The following is a 27,605-nucleotide window of genomic DNA, read 5'->3' on the forward strand; positions in this document are numbered from 1 at the left end:
ACGGACAGTTGAGAATTACAAAGAACTGTACATGCGCATATGCACCCCGTAAGTATGCTACAATAACGTAATAGATGGCGCCACCGAAGTAAGAATTCAAATCCTGGAGGGAGTTCTATTTTATTTAAGAATTATATGCCCCAAAACCCAATAAACCGTCCATTCATATTTTATGTGTATTGCTAGAAAGTTTTTATTTTACATTTTGTATTTATTATAAACTATTTTGTTTGTTTTTGTTTCGCAATGTTGTGATTTGTTAACACACGACTGTGCAACATTCAATGAACACACAAACGTGTTTAATGCATACAAAATAATAATACAAATAATCGTAAGGTATAGTATAATAAAAATAAGATGTAAGATTAACTAACATTGTAATGCATAATGCGATTTGGGGGCAGAAAATGAATATCAACATAGACATATCGCTGTAGATATATTTAAACCTAAGCATATAGTAGATCTAGATATACGTATGATGCTGTTATGGGCCGTACTAAATGCGTTCGAATCAATGAACATTCGCGTTAATACGTATTTGTTGACAGAGTTTGGAAACTGTACATGTTCTTCACACGATTTGTTGTTTTTGTTTAATTTATGTTGTTATTGTTATTTAGAATAATGCTTTACCATGTGTTTATTTTTCTGAAGTTGCAATGCGGCCTTTAATTGTGTTGGGGCGGGGTCTCTCCCCATCGATCTTTCTATATGTAAGCTCTAGATTTGGTGAGAAATACGTAAATGTTGCTGCTGCTGTTTATGGGTCGATTGCCTATCACCCGTAACAATGTTTGGGGCGGTTGCAAGATTGCGAATAATTAGGTTTAACGATTACACTTTCGATCTGGTTGGTTTTTACACAATTATACACAATTTATGCTGTTTGCCAGTCGGGGCTATAAATATATATCGGCGATTTACATACATTCGGTTGTAACTCTTACAGTTAGGCAATTTTCATATCATTTTCGCTGTTTATGTGTGCTGTTGCGTTGGTTCGCGATCGCTTGCATTAATTGGTTCAAAATAATTTTTACATTAAACAGTAAAGGAAACCGAACACGAAACTTTAACATGCAAGCGCTCAAAGAGACGGGAACGGGATCATTTTCTCATAATTAATTGCATTGATTTGCTAAACATAATGAAGCAGTTACGTAGCGGTAATTAAATTTGCAAAACTTAAGCGCACAGAGACATACAACTGGTTTGCCTTCGCTTGGGTATCATTTGTTTTCCTTTCTTTGTTTAATTCAGTTTGTTTCAGAAATTGTTTCCGTTTTCTGGTTTCTTGTTAAATATTAATTAATGATAATAAATAAAGCCTAGTTTTAATGCCTGCTTCAAACTTGGACATCGTTCAATTACTACAAGACTATATATAGACGTAAATACAATTGTTTATCATTTATATTTATATTTAATCTAAATTATCCTGGAAAATTAATTTAATGTAGCCGGTCGCGCCATCCAACGGCGTCGCACAGAACGGACAGACAGCCTGAAATCCGTTGGTACCGTGTGGTATCTCAACATTAGCCCAGTATCTGAAAGATGCAACAAAAATACACAATTAATAGAATCAATCTTTAGGATTTCATGTGGGGTTTCATTTGCTCACTTGACAGTTTTCTCAGTCGCCATGTGTCCGCATGGATTGAACGCAAACGTTGGGGCGCCCACGTCCACATAGAAGGCCGGTTCCAGGCCCATGCACAAGGTCACCACTGGACCCAGTTCCAGGCACATGGGACAGCGGCGTGCGCCAGTGTTCTCGTCCTGGCCCCAGTCGTGATGTCCTGCACAAGCAAATAAAATCGCAATTAAAGTTTTCGTCACTGGGGACAAAGGACAAAGTTACAACCACTCACCTTGGACATGACCGCAGTTTAAGTACACATAAGGTTGGTTCACCTGATCGCTAATGTTAACTTTTCGTGGTATGACCAGTGTGTTCAGGCCCACCGGGCACTGTGGGCGACCAGCATTGATGGCATCGATAAGTTTTTCCAAATCGTGTTTGGTCTGTAATTGTACAAGAGGTTAGTCATTGGGTTTACTGGGTGATGTCTCAAGAACTACTCACCGGAGAGTGTTGCAAGCCCTCGGCGGAACGCCAGAGCAGAGTTGCGCCGCAGAGATCAATTAGTGTGCCGTCCTGCAATATGTTGCATTCATCATAGATCTGAAAGAGAGATACCCGCAAGATTAATGAAATTCTGAATGCCTGGGCTGGATAATTAAATTACTCACCGGCTGGCCCTTTTGCTGTGCCGAACGCGACTCGCGGAGGCTGAAGACGTCGCCGCCCACGGAGCACTCGCGCCAAAGGCCACACTTGGCACTGCCGCCACAGAAGGATCCTTTGGGATGCATAATCAGCACGCCGTTGGTGGTCAGGCCGTCGATTTCCACGTTGTCCTGCCATTTGGTGGCCTTCTCCTGTGCAAAGTCAAGTTCGAAGCTCATTAGAATCAGCTGGAGATTTCAGATGAAAGACTACTTACCCCAAGGAATATGTTTCTGCTCGAATCAAAGCCTGCGGCGAATATTCTCGCCTTGGCGGGCTCACAGCGGTTGACCAGAATGCGGCAGGCGAAGCGAGAAATCGTGCTCTGCATCACCTTGGCGTCCTTCTTATCACCGGGCAGTGTGTCCATTACGACGAAATCAATCGGTGACTCCGAGGAGCGTCCCACCTGCAAATTTATATCATAGTGCTATTAGTGTCGGGGCAACAGTGATGATTACTGATTAGTCTACTATCTGGCAGCCTGACGGCACAGGTATCTGCAATTTGTCACTCCACAAATAAATGTCCAATCATGCGATATTGGCATTACACTCGAGGGCAATAGGGAAACGATACCTTGGTTGCCAGGCGGAGGCCATACCCAATATTAAATGTCGTTTTGTCTGCATGGCTATGACTTGTGACCTTCTGATGGAGTGGCCACTATTAAGGACCTTGACGAAGCTTTAATTAGCTCTGGGACATTCATCAAAGTCAGTTGGCCAGCCTGGCCTCTGGAGGATTATGTGGCAAAGAAACTATGCACTCTCTTCTCACCTGAAACATGTCCGTTTCCGTGTCCTCCTTGTACTCGACGATTACCGCCTGGCTGCGTGAGAGCGTGTACGAGATTGAATGCTGATTGGCATCCAGTATGGCCTTCGAGGTCTGGGGCGATTGGACAATGTAGTGCTTGGAGCGCTTCACGCCGCTCGCCTCCGTCCGCTTGTGGAGCACAAATTTGGAGCGTCGTCGTCCGCGATCGCCCTGTGGCAAGTAACCATTGTAGCTGCAACGATTCAGAGATACAGATACTCATGTAACGAGATGTCGGCTATGGCGATAAGCTTTAGTTCGAAATGGGGGCAAGCGAGATTACGTTGCCCCAACAAATACACATAATTTAGATGGACTTTATAGGTCAAGTTCTGCCCTGTCGATGTGTTTACGCAATTAGTGGCCTCTCTCCCTGCCTCCCACTCCCACTCCCCCCAGATAATGGCCAATAATAACTCAAAAGAATAGTGTGCTGGCCTTTGTTTCCCTTCTCGGCTATATATTTCTGTCTTTTTGCTACATTAGCTAGACCATAAAATGTGTAATTACCTTTAGGAATCAGTAAATGGAAAAGTTATAGAGTCAATAGTGGATGGGTCTTGTGTAAATAAATATTTATAGGAAAGAGAACACATACTTTAGCCCAAAGAGGTGTCTGATAATTTCTTTATAAACCTCACTAAACTATAAAATTCCTCAACATGATTTCTGAAAAGATCGATCCCTCATTCTTCCAGCCAAGTCATAAAAACAAGATTTCAAAATTCCCTCACAACTTTATTTTCTTTCAAAGCAACCATCAGAACCGAATGTTATCCGTTCGTGATGTAAAGTTCCCAGAATCGAAGTCCGGGACATGTCCAATAAAATGATACATCCCAATCCATGTTTATAATGACATTTTGACCCTCCTCCCCATCGTGCTGAGACTTATTTTTGTAACTTTTAGTGAGCTGCCCGTCATGCTTTTGATTTATTCAGGCCCTCATTTGGATAGCCGACCAAATTCGCGGTGCTCTTCGAGCTCGTTAATTGGTAATGTCTTATTTTGATGACAACAATTAAGCGATTGAGATTTGGCTGACAACAATTTAAGTGTTTGTACGAGTCTGGCTGACTGGCTGGCTTCTTGTCATCCATGTCGTTCGGCAATCATCATGTGCTTGTCTATCATATATCACTAACTGAAAGCAGCCACTATGGAGTGACCACCACATGTTGCTTTCGGAGGTGGGGCTACCAGCACATCGTAGTCATGATAAATGGGATATTGATGGGGATCTTTGTAGGCTCGCTGCTGCTCTCAGCTCCCTTTAATATTTCTCTCCCTTTGCGAGGCAGGGCCTTTGTCCTATGGGCAATTAAAAAGTGTTAAGATAACAAACGCCAACAACAACTGGGCCATAAAGGCAGAAAATGCAGTTCCAGTTCTGAATGCTTTCAGGTAATGACTCAAGTCTGGAGGCTGTGACTCCGATTTTGGAGGGACGGGTGAGTCAGATCCAAAGCGTCAGCCGGCACAGTGTCAAGCGCTTTGCTCGGACGACGAGCATCGAGATTTACAATCATCCGTCCCGGCATCCGGCCAAGACCATCAATCTCAGACAGCGGCGGCCGGCTAGACCGCTGCGTGGATCAAATTTATGTGTCGGACCGGGTTTACTGAGAGCCAGCATTTAAACTCCTGTAGCCGAACCGACGTATAGCTGCTTTTGACTGATTGGCTTTATGGCTAGACTCGGACGGAGCGATGCAGAGCGGCTCGGAAAGGTAAGGTGTGCCGCATCGATTGAAGATCCCCATAAAAGTGCAGTGAATCCTAATTTATGAATCGGCGATGGGCTCTAATAGATTCCGATTGGAATGTGTTGTTGGTAAAATGTAACTGGTTTTGGTGGATGGCCAGGTAGGCCAATATTCATAGAACATCCCCATTTAGTTACTAACCTTGCCCAAATGGTCAGAGTATCTTATCTTTGATTGGCTACTTGACTCCTCTATCCTCCATTTAATTTCGAGAAATCTTGACAAGCAATTATTTTTCGAGTATTTGTGATGTACTCGAGTGTGAGTATTAGATGGACTTACCCGAGTATCACCAGTTCTCCATAGCGCAATCGCGGTTTGTCGTGCCCGTCGCCTCCGTCCTCGGCCAGTATGGGGGACTCTGTGCCGTCGGTGCTGTAAGTGAAAATGGGTAGAATGAGAATTAAATATTTAATGTAGATGCTTTCTCATCCAGCATATGGTTATAGTTTTATTTTCGCTACTCTTTTTTCGGTAATTTGGACAAAGAAATAATCGCCTGAATGAAAACTGCTGCAGTTGGCCCATTATGTTATGCAAGAGATGGAAAACAATAAAGGAAACTTCCAAGTTTTCTACTTGCAAGTGGAAAAGACTTTCCAGAAGCTAAAGCAAAACAATTTCAAAGTAAATGCCAAAGAAATTGCTCATTTTCAACATCTCTATTTCGCCCTTTTCTTTCTGCAGACACTCTCGTATTATTCTGCAACTTTTGCATGGCTTTCTTGGCTTTCTAGAATTTCAAATGAGGAAGTGAGCGGGAGATGGCTCCGCCCGGTCTCTGGCTCCGAAGGTTCTTGGCCCAAAGCCCTAGCAGTGTCGCCTCCAGTTACCAGGCCCCCTTGATAGGCACAACTTGTAGGTAATCGCGTAATTATAGAGATAATTATTTTGCAAATTAGTTGCTCCTTCATCGTCAATATAGAGATTCCCCCATTAGCATGGATGACGAGGCAGACCTGATCTCATTTTTATTGCATCTTGGCTGGTTGTTGGGAATTTCGGGTACATCATAAACGTATTTACGGCAATCTAATAAACCAGCTTGGCGCCGGTTCACGCCCACCCGTACATACACATGGCAAATGGATTTTTAAAATGTACTTCTCACTGGGTAGAGGGGCCTAGAAAGGGGGCTGCATTGATTTTTGCTCGTTGCATTTAAACTTGCTCCCCTTTCGGTGCGATGGTTGCGTGGCTCTGCCACCGACTCTGAGAGGGGCGGGTCTGGGGTGCTCTGGCACTTGAAATTGTGCAGCGCAGACAGAATTTCAGCCCACAAAAGCAGGCTGGCTGGCTGGATGGATGGGTGGGTGGGTGTAACTCTGGGCGCGTGCAAGGTGAAAAGGCAAAAGGCGAAAGGCTCACCCCTCCTCATTATCCGTCCTTGTCGCTCTGTCTGTTTGCAGGCTTCAAATTAGCGCTGCAACTTTGTTTAGATATGTACAGACATATCTGAGCAGATGTACAGTCCTGTCAATGGCTATAAACAAGGACGAGCACATGTGCAGGTCCTGATAGTCCAACCAGTCATTAATGTTGAATAACACAAAGTTAAAGCTCTGAATTAAGATGGATCTTGGACAGTGATGTGACAATGAGATTCTCTTGTAATTATGCCTACCAATTAGTGACAATGTAAGGTTATATTGTGCAACGCACATCCTTAATTAGACAAAGAGACCACCTACCCAGCATCAACTGCGACGTAACATAAACTGGGTTAAATTGATTAAGACTAGCCTGATTAATAATAATATAAGTTTGTCGGGCACAACCCCCAGTGTTTGTCATTTGACTGCCGCCTGAATTAAATTCAATTAACAGGCAAACAATGATGAGATCGAGATGCGATCAAAAAGCATATCAGAGTAAATATTTACACAATATGCAGGCAATCCCTAAGCTAAGGCCATCATGTTACTCAACATCCCAATTGAAACAGTTCTGGTTCGAAAGCTTAAATTATTCCCAAGCGGGCTGGGCCAAGAATTCATTAGCAAATCGCATAAATCTTGATTATTTGGAAACGACAAAAAATTGGAAACAATTTCGAGGGCTTCCACCACCACCATCAGCACACCACTCTCTGCGTGACTATTTCACATGCAATCAGCTGTTCCATGTTCTCATTTCCCCCTGCCCCCATCAGACCCTACTACCATCCAAGAATTTATCGATTTTCAAAGGCAGCAGCATGCCACTATTTGCATACATTTCAATTTTGAAACTAACCCAGGCCCAGGCCCAGGCACATTACAGCTGAAAACCAGAAAAAAAAGCTGGCGAAAAATGGGAAACATTCTGCGCTATAAAAAATATACGTTGTACTTCCAAATCGACGGGGGTGGCAGAGATACAGATACTAAAAGGGGCATCCATGAGATACGATATCTTTGATGGCATGGTTCTCGGTTCTGTTGGTGTTTCTGTTTGTGTTTGTATTTGGGGCTGTGGTGTAGCCGGCTTTGTACTTTTGCTGTTGCCGTCTGTTGTTTAGGGAAATCAATTTTCGTGTCTGTGTGTTTGGGTTTAGGGAGCTGGTATTTGTGAGGGCCCAGCCAGAGGCAGAGGCAGAAGCACACAGGCTTGCTGTATAGAAGAGTATTTCATTATAGGCCACCAACTACCACCTCGTCGTTGCATGACAATGCTCGCAAAGCATCGATTTTCCGTGCATGGCATGGCAGGCCAGACCAGACCAGAACCTCAACCAGAACGAGACCCACAACCAACCGACACAATCGCATTACAATAAATTTTCAAACTAACACAAAGGGCAAACATGTCCCTGGCCGTACCCGCCTGATTGCATGCCACAAACTGCAGCAGGACTCCATCAGCTAGTAGAGTCGGGCTCCGAAATCAGGGCATCCGCTCTGACCATCGTAGGCCATCGCTGGTTCTCCGCGGCGGTTTAATGTCACGGGGTCGCCGCAGCAGTGGCTTATGCAAATTAATTTGATTATTACACGTAAGTAAGCGAGGTATTCATTGCATTCATTTGATTAGTCCGACGGCAGCCCCACCTGAGTGCTGGGGGTCTGTTGCTAAATGGGGTCTCACAAAGCTTTTAGCGTCTCGCTGCACCTCTAATTGAGTTTAACCAAGGCGGGGGCGGTGGCAAGAGTTGAAAGGTCAGCCGAGGGGCCATCTTAACCTCTTCAATGAGTTTTAAGATTCTTACTACCAACCTTTAAGAAAGCTAAAAATATATGAAATTATGATGATGATGATCCACATCCCACAAAGGTTGTGTGGCACAACGACCAAATTTTAAAAATAACACTTCTACGGGTAAACTTTTCGATGAAATTCTGAAAATGGCAGCTGCAGCTAGGGCTTCTTCTTCTTTGTTTGCTCCAGTTTCTGTGGCATCGTACATATATAGCCCACTATATTTATAACTTTCATAAATCTTTCGAGTTTGTGGCAGCCTGGCTCTCTATTTACATGCGGCGACAGCAAAGAAATATATTTGAACGCCACCAGAACGCACCAGAAGGAGGAGTTGGTGGACAGTTCCCACTGCTTGTTTGTTTCTGCAATTTTGAAATTTGATCCAAAACTGCAGTGTTGCCCCTTGTCCCTGCCATGCCAAATAAATGCAAAGACCAGCAGAGTGCAATGGCAGATTAAACAATAAACAAGAGGGGTAACAATGGCCAGAACAGGGCCTTCAGGGGAGTGGGAGAGGGGAAGACAGACGACACTTTTTTGTTGTGTGCCCCTACACCTCTCCTCAGGTATATGTCAGGTAAGAGCAGGTGTTTCGTTACCATATTTTATGGTTAAATTTGCGGTTTGTGCTTGGGTTAGCTGATGGGCGAAGACACTCGGCTCTTCTCATGCTTCCCATGCCCATTCATATGCTGTGTATCTGTATCTGCTGCTCTCTCAGGGAATGTATCTGTATCTGTGCACATGTCTCGGCCGCCACACAGCTGTTTGCATTTCAAGAATGAAACTCTCATTGAGACAACTTGAAAAGCCATCCACGAAAAAAAACTCGTTTTGCCAGCGAAATTTAAGCAGAAAGAACATGGCCAGAAGAGAACATCAAAGAAGCATACCAGAAGCACAAAAAAAAGCAGCAAAGTAAGGGAATTAAACCTCAAAGATACACATACACTCTGTATTCTTGATCGCGAAATAATCCACGAGACTGAGTCTGAGTTGCAAAACCGAAACACACAACTCTGAGGTATTGCAATCGACGAGTGACAGGGTCAAAGAGTTTGTGGGTCTGGGCTGGGCTCTGGGCTTTGGGGTTTAGGCCTTGTTAGCAGCCAGCCACTAATTCCGTTTATGCAAATTGCTGCCGCTCCCGCTGCCTGTCAGTTTCTTAACAACTTTTCTTTGTAGTTGGCCAGTTGAGAAGCCGCGACAAAGATAGCTTTCTCAGCTCGTTACATAATCGCCAGAAATTTCATTTAAAGCTTGTTCGGTTTAGTTTTTTTTTTTTTGTAATTTTGTATTATTTTTTTTAAGAAAACATTTGTCCAAACCGAACAATGGCAGCTTGGTCTGCTCCCTGATCTTGCCACTTTTTGTTTGCCTATGCAGCGGCACGTCGCTAACAATATTTTTGCTTTTGGTTTGGTTTGCTTTCCTTACCATTGGCCGGGCTTTTTCCAGCTGCTTTTTGGCAAACAAATTTGCACTGACACTACACCACTAGCTGGCTGGCTAAATTTAAACAAACAAACAGACGGCAAAAAGCATATTTAGTTTACTTGCCAAGAGTCTGAGCTGCTCTTGAGCACGTTTCTCAAAAGAGTTTCGGTGCGAGATGCGGTTTGTGGCGAGATATCTCTCAGATATTTGTCGCCCAGAGTTTATAAATAAATTACTTATCTCTATAAGATTTTCTCTCAAAGACTTCCACATATTACCCACCAATTCCTCTAATAATCCCCTTTTATTTTTACTTTTTAATGGACTAGGAAGAGTATCTCTGCAACTCTTTGATCATTGTCTGGGTGAACCATTAGGTTCCTAGGTTTATGGCTTTTACAAAGCCGCCTGACAGTTTTCGTTTTTTGGCTTTTGGCTGAGCCGCAGTTCGTGCCTCATTCCTCCTCCTTTATGGCTAAAAATAAAAGGCACTAGGACCCACAGCAGATGGGGACTGTGGCAACCCATTTCCGTGCTAATAGTTTCGCTTTTCATTCGTGGAGTGTTTCTATTTTCGCAGCCAAGTTGTCTGGCTGGCTTTGGCTCTAATTTGGAGCATTGTATCGGGCCAAGAGCTATATTAGAGCTCAAGTAGAGATGCACAGCAGTTTTAATAAAAACCACAATGCTGCCCCATCATGGTCTGCAGTTTGTCATCTTAGATGCGAGCGAGGCGGTTAATGAAAGCATGAATATGCTAATTTATCAGTTTTTTTTTTATTACTTAACGTCATCGGGAATGGCACCATAGCTTTATCGTACTGTCGTTGCTTTCAGCAATTTTTATAAACAAATGCCAAGTGCTGGGTTGAGCTGGGCACGACTTCTTTCCAGCATTTCCAGCGTTTCTAGCATTTCGCGCCTGTATGCGTGATTATGAAACTAATGACAAGCTTAGCCGGGTAAGCCGACAGAACGAGTGAGAGGGTTCCAATATCAGGCCATTATGAACCATTCTCTCCAGCAACTAGTTCTCTAACGATGGCTTTTAATTAATTTCCCCCTCAAATGGTGTGAAGTAATGCATATGCTGCAAAAATTGAATTATTTCACATTTATGATGTCATTTAGTCTTCAAAGCTATTTGGTTTCGATTATCAAAAGACGATAACAAGTTCATGTTTTGATAGCAAAACCCCTCTTGTGAAATACACTTTCTGACATTTTTTTTTAGAAAAAGAATCTCGAGTTGATTCACCCTCGGACTCTGACTAATGCATTGACTCGGTATTCCCTGTACATAACCAAAAAGCCATTTTCAATTCAAATTTCTCGTCAAATATAGCCACGGGTTGTTAAACTCATTAGCACCCAAAAAAAAAAAAATAATAGACGAGAGGAATAAATCAGCCGCTAAGAGAAAACGGGTTGGAGTTCGAGTTCGAATAGGATGGAAAGTAGTTTCGGCTATAAATTACTCAAAAAATATAATAAACATTGGAAATACCTTATATATTTAAGGTAGTTATGAGTATCTATATTTTGTAGCATACCCGACCGTCTCTAGATTCCAGGGTATTTGCATTTGCAGTCCAAAATGCGAACCAAAATCGCAGCTAGCTTGATGAGGCATTAAGCTATTTCTACAGCCGGGTGTAGGCGGTTCGCCTAGCTGCCCGTAGTTGGTCGGAAAGCGCTTAATTATGTAGGCCTTCCCCGCCGGCCCTCATTCTCCTGTTCGGGCCAAAAAACCAACAGCACGCCCGGCCTAATGAGCAAACGGAAATTGAAACTTTTTGGCGCTCTTTAAATAAACATTTAAACAAAAAGTGACATAATTTGGGCAAGTGAACAGCCATCCGAGGCGTTACATTGCAAGACCTGAAGAAAAGTGAGAAAACAAAGACCCAACTATGAAGAAAAAGTTATTAAAATTGTCGACACAAGGTGCGTGACTAAAGACGTTACGACACAATAAACATATGTACTAAAAACAAAAGGAGAAACCACTAACATAATAAATATAAAAACACATCGTCAGGTTGGGTTAGTTAGAGAAACACCAAGACATCTATCCCCTGATTTTCAGTAAATTGGAAAAACTGGAACAACAATTATCTGACAAGCCATTATCAATCGAAGTTCCTGCGATCGCCAGACTATTGACCCATATAAGTGCTTCGGTTCGATTCGGTTCCTACCCGAAACCCCATTCCCCAACTCCGAAAAAAACAGAACCTCCATTTGCTCAACTAATCGTAGATCAATCATTAGAGCGGCAAAGACCTTTTTATACCCTTACTTTGTGGGATTACAGACTAAGTAGTGCCGATAAGGTAATGCCACAAATGAAGGAAGGAGAGCTTGGCCAACAGCACTGGGTATAAGGGCTTAGATGGGGAATACCATCGGATATAGTTGTGATAACAAAAATAGTGATAACTAATTACCATCCTGTCGGCACACCCCATCAGTCTAAAGTTCAAGTCGTTAGAGATTTTTATTTTATTTCAGAAATATTTTAAAGACCCGAGCCAAGCACTAAACTTGCGAGGAATGCAGGCCCTCTTCTTTAGCATTTTATTCACCCTGGATATCAATCACCTCTAAGGCCGGCACTTTTATGAACTCCTGAGTTGCCCCCGGAGAGTATTACTAGATCGGCTTCCTATAAATAGTATTGCATTTTCTTTAGAGTGCAGTACCTCCCTTTGTTGTCTGCCTGTGTGTGGCAGTTGGTTATTTTTGGTCTTTATCGGCATGAGCTAGACCAGCCAGCCAGCCATGCATCCATCCATTCGATTGAATCGAAACGTATCAACGAGTCCATTCCATTTGGATTGGATGGGATCCCCTGGAATAAAGAATGACTCTATTTTTGGCAGCACTCGAAGATTTATGATCAAACGTCTGCCACTCTGACAGTCGATTCAGCTCTCCGTTTGGTTCGGCTCAGTCAGCCATGTTTACACAATTTAATTGCCAGCCAGTGGAAGTGGTGGTAGTGGTAGTGGCTACGAAGAACGCGGCACGACAGGAAATACTCCAGCGGTTGAGGTTGAAAATTGGTTTTTATTTTTTTTTTCTCTCTTCTGGATGCTCTCGCCCAAGTCAACTGACCGTGGTCTGAAGCCCGAAAGCGCTCTGAGCACTGGCTCACTGGCCATAATCAAGGCAATTTAATAATATGTTACGGCTGCACACAATTTCACCTGCAAGCGCAACATCCACAACCGCAACATCCAGTCATCCAGTCGTCCAGAGGAGGAACCTTCCTCGGACGACCGGCCGGCTTGGATCTTTCTTCTGGCAGCCACGAAAATTGCAATTTGATTTTAAAATTATGCTCCTCTGTATGCGAAACGTAGTGCGTAAAGTCAGAACCTACATAGGAGTGAGAGCATGAGAAATAAAAGCAACAGCTAGATAGATGGTTGGCGAATCAATAAAATTTTGGCCATGATGTACGTGACACTTGAAGTGGCGGGACGGTGACGAGCTCAACGCTTCCAACTCAAAGGGAATCGGTTTTTTTTTTGCGCATTAGAAACAGAGTCTTTTGAGTCAGGAACCAGAAAAAAAGAGGGGTATATGTATGTATGAGCCAGCAGCAGCTGCACAAAGGGCAACGAGCAACGAGCAACGGGCCACGGGCCACACTTGGCCATGTTGGCTGTTGGGTAGCAATTTTGCACGTAATTCGTCACGTAGCTGGAAATGTTGTAGCTATAGCCGATGTTGTTGTTGTTGATTATGCATTGAAAAAGTTCCAGGCAGCCACAATCTGCATGGCCAAAACGCAGACACAATCGACTCACTCGAGCATGAGAGGGAGGAGAATTGTAGGGTTGAGGAGGAAGACAAGGAGGAGGTGCCACCACACCTGGAAAAATTTCCATTTAAAGGCCATTTATTCCAGAATTCTTTGAATACCCAATTTCTTGCAGTGCCGGTGAGAGCAAGTGAGTGGCAGAGATGGCAGCTGCCTGTTGATGGCCACTACTGCCTTCGGGGGAAACTATGAAAATGCAACAGCAACCGGTGCCCAGTGAGAGCCACAATGCACATTCACCAATTAATGCCAAAATTGAAATGAAGCCATAAGCTGGCCAAGGCTGGTCCCAAGCCCCACTTACAGACTTATCGGTTCATTGACATTTACCACCCTGCGATTGACATTTGGCCATAATCGATATCTTTCCGAGGAAATCCTACGATTTCAAATGTATTATGTCAATCAACTGAAATGCCTATGCCCGCCTATCCTGCCTATCAGATGCCAAAGGTCACAGACCAAATAACAAATAACGGTACGGAAAACGTGCAGTTTTGGGTCAGACACGGTACGACCTCAAATCTCCACAATTCCAGCCAACTCAATCGAAGGAGAATACCTGGTGTGCGCGTGAATATTGATTGGTAGTGAGTGGGTCGGGTAACAGCCATAATAGGTGTACAAGGATACACAGGGATTACCCAACCAGTGGCCCGGGAAAGGTGGCCCTTTTACCTTGATGGCCAGTTGACTGAATCATTGTCGGAGCTATTCCAATTATGGGTATCATGGACGCTTTACCAAGAAACGCTGTAACTAATGCCTCGTAAAGGAACTTGTAAGCGATATGCAAATAATTAATTGGAAATTGTTGCCAGGCGACTCTACTCTACTCTACCATTTTCTCCGGTTCTCTGGTAGATTGAGAAAATGTAACATTCGTCATCGGAAGTCCGCAAACACAGGCATACGCAGTTGGCCCTAGTCGCGGGAATACACAAGTATATGTGTTTATTTTAATATCAAGTGCCGAGGAGCTGCCGCCGCCTATTCTGTAACAACCAGCGTTGGCAAAACAGTTGTTGCCAGGCCAACTGTGCCGATTATGTCACCGAGCCCCCAGCCGCATGGGTTAAGGAACAGGCCTCCCCTCTTAGCCTGCCACCGCCCTCCTCCTCCAGGCCACTTCTTGCATCCCGCGTTTATCATCATTACGTGTTCTGTGGCATTTGTCGTCTGGTTTCTTGCCTCTCAGACTGGCGGCTCTGGTTTCTGTGGCTCCGACCGAGCCTGTAAGCTGGCTTATTTCTGCCAACATGTCGGGGGATTTAAGGCTCGCAGTAAACGCCACCATGTTAGCTGTCGATCCGACTGATCGACTAAATAATTATTCCGACATCTTAACTCCAGAGACCTGGATTTTTGCAACTTTTGAGAAATGGTCTTTGAGCTGTCAGAACCGTTAATCATGGAGTTCTAGGGTTAATGGCAAGACAGCCTCCCATGCGAATGTCAAAGGGCAGCAGCAGCAGCAGCTCGGAAATTTAATTGTTGGGAAGCGGTGGGCTGAGCTGAGCTGCTCACTCCCCTTTGGCCTTATTTTTGTGATGTGGCTCGACCACGACCCCATTCCGAGTGGCGATGCCCTTGTTTAGCATACACAGTACACTCATGTGTGTGTGTGGTTCCTTTGTTGCTTTTGTTGGCATTTCAATTTTGCTAATGCAACAAACGCTCAGTTCTCAGTCCTCAGTTCCGTTCTAGTTTCCAAGGGGGTGGTGGCCGACCCACCTCCCTAAACTCCGAAATGATTTACGAAATGCCAAGAATTTGTCGATTCGATTACGTTGAGTGAGTGCCCAAAGGTTATCCATCAGAATACCCAGCTAGTGTGTGAGTGTGGCTTTGGAAAGCAGGAAAAAGACCCCATTAGTAGACTGCTACCATGGCGCACTTTCAATTTTAGTTTTTTGGCTCAAGCTCTTCAAGTTATTTGGAACGGATATTGACGCAAAACTTTTATGGCTCTGACTTGTATTTATATTTATTTTTTCGAAAGTACTGCAGTCATAAAATAGTTTCTAGCGGGGTTTCTATTCCGTTTCCGTTGCAAACCCAACACGTAGGATCTTATCAACGGAAGTTCGAAAGAGAAACACCAGTGCCGCTAAAAAGTGACTTGTTTTCTAGTAATTTACGGTGTTGACCTTCGCACATTCAGAGCCAAGGCCGACGGGTTTGGCCGAATTATCTCCCACAGTGGTAATGGTAATAGGGTCTTTAAGAATCTTGTTTGAGTTTGCAAGCTATTATGGGTGTGTGTAGAATTTAAATCTTTATTCCAGTATCTAGAGATACTTCTCTAGCTAAAGCACCCACATAGTTATCGCCTCGGCGATGAATCAAAGTCATTATTATAATGAACAAAAATTTATCGCGCTTTGATAAAACTGCCATATATCCGAAGTGCAATCCCATATATTCCCACCACTATTATAGGCACCACCCCACCCCAGTTGCCATATCTTGATATTTGTTCAATGAATTCTCAAATCGCCAAAGCGTGCAGATAATTTTTATTTAATTGCAGCAGCCGTAGCCGCAATCGGCGCACGAAAGCGAACAAAAAAATCAATTTCTCATGGATTTTTAATGCAAATGCTGTATGCCCCATATGGCCAGGTCCGGTTGTACGATGTTCGATGGCCAGTGGCCACACACACTATACATATGCATATACATGCCTATGAGTAGCCAGCAGGGGCAAGAGCAATAGCAAGAGCTGCTTCCATGCCACATCCCACCAGCGGAGTGAAGCGGAGAGATAGAAACAAAACCACAAATTGCGTTGACAAGTGCAGTGCACACACAACGAGCACCTTGACGCAGCCTGGGATTTATGGATATGGTGGGCAGGCAGGGGAGCCGTTGGAGGAGCAGGAGGAGGAGTACTTCAGGCAGCAGGCATGTCAACAGCTCTGTGACAACCGCCGGCTTCGTCAATAATCAGACGCTGAACCCAAAAGACGCACCAGACGATGTCGTCTCAAGGCGACAATGACAGACAGACAGCAGCAGCAGGAAAAACAACCTCAAAGGAGGGCCCAGTCTCTCAGATTAACGAATAGATAGATACCCTGTAAATACAGATATTCTATCTATAGAGTTAGAGGCATGTGATTCAAGAAGATTCTCTTGAAATGTGTCACTATAAGCAGAATGAGCAAAAGAGTCATCATGTCTTGGGTTATTTGAATGATGAATGTTATGTATTTCATAAGAAAATATTAATAATCTTATATCTAGAACCCACAGTACTGGGGGAGTGCATCACAGTGCTCATGTCTTTTCATTACTTTTGTTTGGCTATGACTATTGCGTCGGGGCTTTTATTTTCTTTGACTTTTTATGGCGCTCTTTATTTCGCATTGTTTGCAGTGACAGTTGCAATTGCAATTGCCATAATCAGTGCAAAGGCAGACGCGACTCAAGACAAAGGCCGAGCATACTCACTTTCCAGTTCGAGTTGCACGGCAAAGGTGCAAAAAGAAAAGCTGGTCAGCGACATTGCCACATTGCCTCATCGATGGAGCACAGCCCCCTAGTCCCCCATCCCAGTCGAACCAGTTTTACTTGCATCTGTGACGCATTCAGCAACAGTTTGCGATGCCAGCGAGTTTTCATTTTCTTTCTTGCACTTTTTGCTCAGCGATGCGATGATTTAATCTGTTTGGACTTTGCGGGCAAACAATTGCTGATCTTCAGCTTCATTAGAGAAGAGGAAAAAGTGCCACCATGTTTGCATACCCTTGAAGTGGCTATCTGTAGTGGGTAGTACTGCCAGCAAAAACCAATCATTGTAGGCATTATCTCTAAGAATTTATATTTATAGATTCAATGGAATTGTTGAGCACTAGAGCGTTGAGCTCTTCAGGGACAACAGCTTGTATTTGCCGGTGGAAGCATAAAGATTAAGTTCTATACTAAGCCTATGCAGTATCTGCCCTCGATAACTGACCTCAGACTCTCTCTAGAAATACTGATCAGATACTCATTTCTCTATCATAACTCTAGCTTCCATGACACTTAAAAATTACGTATGTTTGGAATCAAATCTAAACTGTAGACTTTCTTCCGTCAAATGGGTCTTCCTCGAGTTGATATCGACAAGCCAAAGTTCGACCAGTCGACCTACTGGGGAAGGTTCCAGCACTTTTTCCTGCTCTGCAACCCCCTGAACATCCTAGCCACCGCTGAGGAGCTGGACAGGGCCCGGGACATCGTGACCCGGTACAGGGACGGCAAGGATGTGCCCGAATGCAAGACCATTGACGATGTGTGGCAGGCCAAGTACCTGTACGACTCCGCCTTCCACCCGGACACGGGCGAGAAGCAAATCATCGTCGGGCGGATGTCCTCGCAGATGCCCGTGAACACCATCATCACTGGATGCATGTTGATTTTCTACAAGAGTACCAAGGCGGTGGTCTTCTGGCAGTGGTTCAACCAGACCTTCAACGCCATCGTGAACTTTTCCAACCGATCGGGCGCCTCTTCGATCAGCTACCCGCAGCTGGGCATCTCCTACTGCCTCGCGACCGGAGGAGCTCTGGGCACGGCCCTGTCCATGAACCGGGCGGTGAGGAACATGAACCCGCTTCTCAGCCGACTGGTCCCGTTTGTGGCAGTGGCCGCCGGCAACGGCATCAACATCCCCGTAATGCGAAGTCAGGAGCTGATCGAGGGAGTGTCGTTGCTGGACGAGAAGAACAAGGAGCTGGGAAAGTCCAAGAAGGCGGCCGCCATTGGCATCTTCACCGTCGTGATGAGTCGCGTGGCCATGGCGGTGCCCACAATGACTCTAACTCCGGTGCTGATGAATAGCCTGGAGCGCCGAGGTATTCTGGCCAAAGACTCCAAGTTGTCTGCTCCACTCCAGGTGCTGATCATCGGCTCCATCCTGATCTTCTCGACCCCAGCTGGCTGTGCTCTGTTCCCGCAACGCTTCGGCATTCCGGTGGATAGCTTGGAGCCGGAGGTGCGGGACAGCATCAAGAAGCAGCGCCCCGACTTGCCCACCGTTTGGTACAACAAGGGACTCTAGACTGCCTTTGTTTTCTATATGGAGTGGAGTGGAGTGGAGAGGCTTTCCCTGACGTTTACTCTCAAAATCGCCTGTTATTTCTACTCGGATTTAATACATTTCCATTTTGCCATGATCTGCCCCAACAATCTGTTGGTTAATTGTTGTAATTTCACGGTGTTGTGCCTTAATTGCCAGCAGATGTCGAAGGGGGTGTGGCCTCCATCTCCGCTGCATCGCATCGCCAAGGAGAGGAATCATAAAGTGCCCGGCAAATACCTGGCAATTAATGCTTGAAAGTATGATTCAAAGTGTTCAGTTGATGTCATCGAACAGGTGTTGTGGAATATCTTGAAAGTGTGTCAGGTAAACTGGCACAGATATTAGATTACAAAGAGGCAGGTAAACCTATCTTTGATCTCTGAACTCAAAGAAATCCTTAATCCCAGGGAGATCTCTACAAATCCCTGCTTATCTTATCGTCCATTCAGGTAACTGGTCCAGAATGGACTTGTTTTGCAGAAGATAAGTTTCTGCAGCGAAAACATTGACCTGCCATTAAGTTTATCAAGATGCTATTATCTTAATTTTATGCTGTTCTGCCAGCAATCTCATTCTGATTTAATATTCCAATTTGTGAAGTGGTTCTCCACTTTTTGGGCCAACGAGCTCGAAGTCACGACCGCCTCTTGGCTGGCAGCTCCCAGTTCCCTTCTTGAGAACCAAAATAGGGCTTATCAGCAGAATGGGGATTGTTGTTCTTGGATTTGCATTATTTTTGCGGTTAGATGGGGACATGACTGATAAAAGCAATTACTTTTAAACTAGAGTTAGTCAGTTTTAGTATAAACTTCCTTTAATTTATTTAAAATGTGATAGTTCTAAGTGCTTTCATGGTTTCACGTATGACTTATTCATAATGACACCTCTGGAGTAACTTTTCCATCCAAGCTTGTGGGTAGTTGTATCCCTGTTCCAGTTGCTGTCTGGTTAGCAGCATAAACTGCGCAACATATTGGCAGAAATGTGGGTCAACAGCGCACAACCACAACAATAACACCCAATAAATGCCACAATTGTGTGCCAAGAATGTATCTGCGAACTGCAAGCTGCGAACTGCAATTGCAGTTACAAATCAAAGTGCCAGCCAGACCTACATACACATAGTTCCACACCCAAGAGCCAAACTATAGAAAACTGAAACGAAGGCGCGCCCCTTAACCACCACGATCATCATCGTGGAGTAATCGCGGCAGTTTGTTCATCAATTTCAGTTGGTTTTGCTATTTGAAAATTGCACACGCAAATACATGGTCTATTAACACTCCAACTAATGCAATTACGCACCAACTAACGTGGAAATTATGCAAGTAAACAGTTTAATTGGGTCGCGAAATGGGCTCAGGCCGCTCCGGGAAATGGCAGAACGGCTATGTGCAACATGGCCAAGTTAATCTGTGTGGCACTATGGCTGTTAGACAAGAATGTGGGGCTTTGGGTGGGCCAGACTGCATGTAGATAAAGTAACTCGTCCCAAGAGCCCTCTAGGGGCTTTGCCAAACTACTTTTAGTTGCTCCGTAGCCCAAACCACTAATGAAGATTAAGGATTAGGTTTAATTTTTATGGTTTTAGTTTATTATTTAAAGAAGAGTTCATCTTTCAGAGGTCTGAACTAGATCAAGAGCCATTTTAATTACAAATAATAACCATTTTGACTAATAACTTCTACGAAGGCAGTTACCGGCTTATTCTTAGGCATTTTTCGTTTGTGGGAAGCTGTTATAATACTTCTGAAATGCTATACTTTGAGTTAATTTCTGCCAATTAAAGTCGGTACCGATGAGAGTTCTGAGAACGGATTCGCCAGCCCACAAGGTCCGTAACTGTACCAGCCAACGCCTAAGCAGGAGCTAACAAGGCTAACAAGCCCCATTGCCATTTTAGCCACTCTTTCGCTGAATCTTGAAACTCCAGCCCACGCGATTTTCAGCTGTTAACTAAGATACATATTTATGTGGAGCCCAACAATAACTAAGGAATTTCCCATTTCTGGTCTTTGTGATTTTTGCAAATTGTGTGTCTCCGCGTGTGGGAAATCAATTGTTCGGTGGTTTTGGGTCTTGAGCCGGGCCGTGTAATTATTTCAAATGAGTCCACAAAACCACACACTGAAATAAAGCCTCAAATAAATAAAGTATCAAAGCCATGCCAAGCCAATCCAATCCACCTCCAGGTCTTGGCCAAAGTCAAGTGGGGATGTCAGTGTGGGGGCAGCAGCAGCTTAGCAGCAAAAAATGTTTCCAATTGCCTTAAAAACGTTTTTGGATTTCGCAAAAGTTTTCTGGCCGAAAAACTTACCTGCAAAAGAAAGAAAAGACAAATTTTAAGTAAAAATTTATATTGAGGAAAAGTTTCATGTTCCGGGGAGAGGAGGTATGAGTTGGAATGCGGAGGAAAATGGATGAGATGGCCGGAACAGCAGCTTGGTGGCAAGCCAATGACCTAAGTGCAGGCACACACACTGGTACACTGATGTGTACTGGTGACGGGGGAGCAATATCCTCTATCCTTTGTGGCAAACACAGTCTGGCACACGCTCACTTTCCTGCGGGCTTATTGTGCGAGGAAACTCGAACTAAGCCAACTTGCAGACAAAGGATGTGGCTCTCTGTTCCAGCCAGCCCCTCAGTCTCAGTCTGAGTCTCGGTCTCTCTCGGTTCTGTATTCTCCTGTCCACTTGAAGCCAGCACCAGCAGCAGCCCACCATCATCTTTCAACGGGCAGGCTGGCAGGCGGGCTTAGCCCAGCTTCTCGTTCAACGTCTTCACACAACAAATCGGAAATGGCCGACAAAACAAAGAAGAAAAGCTGCCACGGGAGGAGGCCAGAAGCCCAGCAAACAAAGTTCAAAATGCGCTTAAAGGAGCAGTTGCATTTAAAGTGCAATGTGCCAGGGAATTAAGGTCAAATCATATACAAAGGCCCCAAGAGAGGGGTATGGAAATGTGTATCTTTGCTACCCATTACTTCTACAGAGGGGTATATCCTACCTAGAATATAAACTATCCATCACAAGTTTGCTACTTTAAAGTTTAAAATATTTAAAATTTATGGAGGTATTCTTGCAATTACACCCCTAAGGATCTTCCCTACTATACGTACCCTCCTGGTCGTTCACCCTTGACTTCCTCCTGGCCAATTCAAGTGACAATGTCGCCACTTTTTTTTTGTGTTTTTTTAAACAATGTTTCATTTTTGTCGCCCCAGGATGTGTGGCTAGTTTTTGCACTGCAGCTGCAACTCAGCGACACGCATATCCTGCCCATACAGGATACAACTGGGCATGGCGACAGTGCTGGAACTGGACAAAGCAACGGAGGTACCAATGGGGGAATGGTGTCCATGTCACAGCCACCACAAGTCTCTCTCGACAGTCACGCCTCACTGCCATCGCTCACCAAACTTTTCCCATCAACTTCACACATCCAAATCAGAGTTAAACGCGTTCATTAGGCAATTTTCATTTTCATTTTCACTTTCATATTTTTCACACCACAGCCCGAAAATTTCAACAGGCCCAATGCAAATTTGTCGTAAATTGTTTGTAAATTACTTGGCCAGCAACCAGCGAGCAGCAACCAGAGAAACTTTCACTCGACCAGGCCGTCAGGAGGAGCTGACAGAGACAGGGAGGCGTTCCTTTTCCTTATGTGGGTCACCACCAGCCGGGAGCATCAAACTCTGCCTCCCGTTTTCGGGTAATCTCAAACGATTTCGTGCTTCTGACACTTTGAGTTCAAATGCCAATGCACGACATGCCATCTTTCTCTCTCTGTCCAACCGACAGATGTGCGCATCGATAAGCATCATGAACTTTGAACCCGACGACGCCTTCAGGCAATGAAATTTGATTTGAGAAGCCTTCAAGGCATATTCTCTTGAATTATAGCTACTATATGTTCAAGGATACTTTATGGCTTCCCTGAAAGTTCATTTCAATTAAAACATAAACACCCCCCAGCACTCCCCGAACCTTGAGATCAACGCCCCCCCTCGGCTCGGTCAGCAGTAAATATTACAGTTGAATCCGTTTTCGTTTTCGGTCTGCAAATAGGCCATGTCGGGGGAAAGGGAGTTACTCCGATGATGAGCTGGGGGACCTCGGTGAGGTTGTTGATACCGATGGGCGCCTCTTTGTGTTCCGAATCAGACTGGACTTGATGCAAAGAGCTCAGACAGAGCAGCCGGCAGGCCTGCCACTCGTGATTAGTACGAAAAGTTATTTTATTTTTATTTAGTTTATTTATCCATTCAGGCCCAGGCCCATCCCATGTGGTTTGTTTGGATTCTACGCTTGACATTTTCCGCCAGTGCGCTTATCAGAGAAAAACACACATGGCCACAAAATGCGCTCCTAATTAAGGCTTGCTTTAGAAATCCAGGTCACGTGTATTTGCTTGCCTGATTATAGTTTGTTTTTTTTTCTGTTATTTTTGTGGCGGCGTCAGCTGCATTCAACTAATCAGATATTTTTCTGGCTGCCCCTTATCAGCTATACCCTTCCCTTCCCTGGGGTCTCTTATCGCTGCACTTAGTATCTGTCAGACACAAAGCTCAAACAAAAGTGAAATGATAAGCAAGGGCAACTGCAAAATGCAGCAGCAAGAGCAGAAAATTCAAAATGTAGCAGAACTTAAAATGTTGCCTCAGAGTGGCAGCTCCCTAATCCGCCTCCGACAGACAGCTTTTCAGCAAAAAAACAAGAGTGAAAGTGACGGAGAGAGCGGCAGGGAAGTCCATTATTCAGTTTGAAATTTTAATTTCAGTTTATTAAAGTTTCAGTTAGTGAACTGTCAAGGTTGAACAGGAAGACCGCCAGAGTTTGACAAAAAAAGCTTAAAAATTAGTGAAAATGATAAGCAATTTTCAACAACACATTGTAAATTATTCAAAGAATAAAACTGTCTATAAAATAAGCTGCTTTATGATGATAAAAATAACTTATAACACCCAATAATATTCTCTTTTTTAAATGGTCTAATTAAGAACGAAAATATCCTATTTTAAAAACCATAACCATAAAAATCCAGATACAATAGTATGAAAAGATACTTAAAAATTAATCCAAATTAAGATGATAAAAACAATGGTATAATTAAGAACTAAAATATCCTAATTTAAAAATGAAAAAAAACCAAGATACAAGATACAATTGTATGTAAAGATATTTTTGAATCTTTTAGATAAAATATTTTATGTAAAATTTTAACCCTTGACCAAAAACAGCCCTACCATACCCATTCGTTCGAGTCATGAGCATGAATAATGAGAGCTAATTATGCTCATTGTGTGGATGAGCGAGCGAGTACACCTATCTGAGATTGTGATTCAGACAAAGTTTTGCTCCGAAAGTTGGTATGCTGTGCGATTTCCATTAATAAATTTGCACTTAACACAAATAAGCAACGTAAGCAAACAAACACCAGCAATAGGCTGTGTTTCCAAAGGGGGAGTTTAAATGGGACAGCAACTAGGAAGTCATAAAACAAAGCCAAGCTCAATGAAAGAGAAGAGACAGAACCAGAGCCGGAGCCAGAGCCCTGTGCCGGCGGCAGAGACAAGAACAAACAGAGCCAGCCAGAACAGCGGAATTAAATTTTAATTTTAATCGCCAAAAACGAATAAACACAACAGCATGTGTATGTATGGGGGAAGTGAGAGAAAGAGACTGGGGGCCCATCCAGAAGAACACAAGGAAGCGAATTATTCACACACTTATATACTCATACTGCATACACTCATATACTCATACTCGGAGGCGGACAAATAAATTCCCAACCAGAAGGCAAACGGCCGCTGTGCAGGAAAAAACAAGCAAGGTTGAAGGAATAGCAATATTCATGTATCTCAGGCAGTTGAAGATACTTTCAGATTTTTTGTGAAAATCTCCATAGGTCCTCCATATGTCTTTTGAAGAGGGCTGCTGTTGTTACTCTTAAGTATTCGGATGGATATTCCTGACCACGCCCTGGAATGCTATTTAAACGATCTCCGGTGTGTACGCTGAGAATTTAATAAACACAGGCCCGGCAAAGGCAGGCATATGCATGAAGGCTGTGGATTTGTACATAAATCCCTGCCAGACGATCGCCAGAACCTCAATAATAACAATAACAACAAAAACAACAAGAGTATTATATAGAACCCAAAAAGAACAACAACAACAAGTTGAACAGGTCGCGGACTTCAGGTAAAAATAATAAAAAAAAAGACAGACAGACACTAGGAGGCAGGAAGTATAAGAGTGCGAGCGAGATAGCCTCGATAAGGTATTGTGGGCCGATAAATATCGCCACAAAATAGGAGAAATACGAGAGAAATCCAGAAAAAGATTCTGAAAGGGGGGGAGCGAGGGCGACAACAAACCAAAAAATCGAACAACAACAACAACCATATAAAGGTAGAAAAACATCAACAAACTAATACAACTGTAAAATATGCAACAAGAAGAACCTGCTTTTGAGTGCAGCAACAAAAACAACAACAACAACAAACAGCGAATGCAAGGAAAAGGCCAGAAGAACACGAAAAACAAAGCGACAAAGTAATGGAAAAAATTGTTAGAAGCAAGTCTAGTCTAAAATTAAAACAAGCGAGATGCCAGATACGCGAGGGATAGGAATACAAAATGCAACGTATGCAATTTACAGTTAATACAAATTTTAATAAGGTGATCCTTACTTGAAAAAAAAGTTTTAATAGTAATAATAATAATAATAATAATAATAATAATAATAATAATAATAATATAATAATAATATTTATTCAGTTTTATAACATAAATATGTATAAAGTTTAAATTTGAAAAATAAATTTTTAAAATAAAACCGCAACTATTTTTATTTCCTTTACTGTTTTGTAGAATCTGGCTATTTTTGAGGCCCCTATAGATGGAAACTCTGTAGAAAATCAAATTGCAGAGCAAAACTTCACTTGGATGGACTTTGTTTTTTATTTTTGTTGTTGTTTTCGTTTCCTGCAGTCGTGACGTCAGGGCGCATGCGTTGAAACGAATACCGCTTTTCTATTTGGCTGTCATTTCAATGATGTTATGGCTTATCCTTTAGGCCCCTTTCGAAGGGGTATTCTCATTCTCTGGCAGTTTTGGTAACATACTTGAAGGGCTTTCTACTCAGGAACTTCACTTGAGGAAAATACAAAAAGTATCTGAACCAGTATCTGAAACTATTCATCTGGTAATCCAACTGGAAAAAGGGATACTTGAATTCCTTTAAATAAGGGTGTTTTTGAGATAAGCTGTGACAAAGTTCTAGTTTAAAATAGATATGTATATGGAAACCAAGAGTATTTACAAATCCTAACTCAACATTGAAAGCGTTTCTGCCGCATATCCTTGTTATTTTTTCCTTCCTGTTTGGGGCACAACGCACATGAAATTTATAGGAAATGTTCGGTGGTGCGGTGGTGGCTGCTGCACCAGAGGGGTGTTTTTCTCAGCTGGGGGTTGGTTGTGGTTGGAGGAGCTCCATAATGGGCTAAGCAGGGAGCAGGGGTCGCGAGTCTTCCAGCGGCAGTGACAAAATGCGCACGAAAATAGAATCTGCTATCTTGCATTGCGACGTAGAAGCGATTAACCGAAAAAAACACACAAGGAACACAATTATAAATTGCGTTATATTTTTGAACGATATGGCGCTGTGTGAATGTTTATCAGTCAGCCAGTCTAAAGTTTTGAAGTTCAATAGACCCACCCAGAAGGTAGACCCAACAAATGCATCGCAAATCCTGATTCTATATGCCAGCACACGACAATAAACAGTAACAGTCTGTGACGGAAATGGTCGCTAATTGGTTATAAAATGGGTTAATGACACCGATATCGTATCAGGAGGGATCTGACTGATAGAGATGATGTATATTAGATATAGAATTGTGAATTATCTTACCGTTTCACCATTTTGTTGGTTACTCCCGAGTTGTTTTCCTGCTGAGTGCCAATATCAACGGATCTGTTATAATCCAGTTTTGATGTAAAGATTTTAATGCGACGGAAATTAATTTTGGCGATCTTTTCGTTAAACCTTTAAAATTAATTTTAAGAAGAATTGATATTTATTTAATATTATGCACTTGTTTGAGACAAAATTTCTTTATTTTGGTTATAACAGAATAACAGATTTATGTCCTAGAAGCGGTAAGAATATTTAGCATGTCGGCGTTGGCAGCGCAGCAGGAGTCCAATTGGGAAACAAAGCGGCCAAGAAAACAACAAACAAGTTGGAACGAGACGGCAGACAGGTCGAGAAGGCTCAAATGGTTCATGTACATAAAACTTTATTTATATTTCACATTGCAGACGGGTTAATCATGCGCATGAAAGATCGTTCTGACGCTGCTTTCCATTCCATTATTTTTCCCCATTTATATTTTCTTTGCCCCTTTTCCCCTTAATTTTCCTTGCTGCTACGCCAACGCAACGGTATTGTAAGGCTTATTTTTAGTTTTTAGTTAAGTGCCTTTGGCTGCAGTTGGCTGAAAAATCACTTTATTGATCCGCTTTCGCCGTAATTATTCACGTTTCTGCACCGAGCGGAAAACAGCGGAGATTAGCACGCAATATGAATGCACTTTATATTATTTATTCCCTAGCCATTTTTTTTGCTCTCCATTTTCTTGGTAAACACACACGCTCTGTAGCGATATACACACTCGGCCACCGATTTACCTCCGGGATGCGATTTATTCAGCAACCTGCGTTGGATTTTTCTATAGCCCTTGATGCACTGGCTGCTCATCAACACGAATTCAAAGGGATTCTTTCTCTTGTGTTATTTTCTACACACATAAACAAAGCCGCAGCGTTTGGCTTTTCCGCATCTCGCGCGCGTCTCGTTCTCAGCTTCGTTTTCTTGAAAAATAACGAGTCGCTAAGCAGTACCGCCGTTCAAGCCAAGATTATTTCGATTTATGAATTGTTGATTAAATTCCAGATTAAACGCCGTGAGAGAAACGATTGTTGAAGTATAGGGTAATCCGTGACAGAGCGGCCGTCTATACCGCGCGCCCTCTACTTTTTTTTTGAGAGATATTGATGTTTTGATACCCTACCCTGTCTACCTAATGGTGGTCGCACTGATTTCTGGTATTCACACATAAAACCTCAACGGTCTGACTTAAAAGTCAGAAACAAGCTAAATTTATAGCTATTTTTTTTAAGAATTGG

The 27,605-nt window shown here is 43.2% G+C and overlaps 2 protein-coding genes across 3 annotated transcripts; one reads left to right on the top strand and one right to left on the bottom strand.

The window, feature by feature from the left end:
- Positions 1-168: 168 nt before the first annotated feature.
- Pli (E3 ubiquitin-protein ligase pellino) lies at positions 169-27,467 on the bottom strand. Of its 2 annotated transcripts, XM_070281228.1 has the most exons (10): positions 27,108-27,467; positions 26,329-26,463; positions 5,168-5,260; positions 3,080-3,311; positions 2,517-2,708; positions 2,263-2,451; positions 2,096-2,194; positions 1,881-2,034; positions 1,631-1,808; positions 169-1,556 (listed from the first exon to the last, which is right to left on the bottom strand). In XM_070281228.1, the coding sequence occupies exons 2-10, from the start codon at positions 26,337-26,339 to the stop codon at positions 1,430-1,432; spliced, it is 1,275 nt and encodes a 424-aa protein (XP_070137329.1). In that variant the 5' UTR covers positions 26,340-26,463; positions 27,108-27,467; the 3' UTR covers positions 169-1,429. The 2 variants fall into 2 exon arrangements, with proteins under 2 accessions (XP_070137329.1, XP_043068103.2); XM_043212168.2 differs by lacking the exon at positions 27,108-27,467 and having other exon boundaries at positions 26,329-26,480.
- LOC108121950 (sideroflexin-1-3-like) lies at positions 17,328-18,509 on the top strand. The gene has a single exon (XM_043212169.1). The coding sequence runs from the start codon at positions 17,419-17,421 to the stop codon at positions 18,379-18,381; it is 963 nt and encodes a 320-aa protein (XP_043068104.1). The 5' UTR covers positions 17,328-17,418; the 3' UTR covers positions 18,382-18,509.
- Positions 27,468-27,605: the final 138 nt, after the last annotated feature.

This window comes from Drosophila bipectinata, chromosome 3R, assembly GCF_030179905.1.
Source record: "Drosophila bipectinata strain 14024-0381.07 chromosome 3R, DbipHiC1v2, whole genome shotgun sequence".
NCBI lineage: Eukaryota > Metazoa > Arthropoda > Insecta > Diptera > Drosophilidae > Drosophila > Drosophila bipectinata.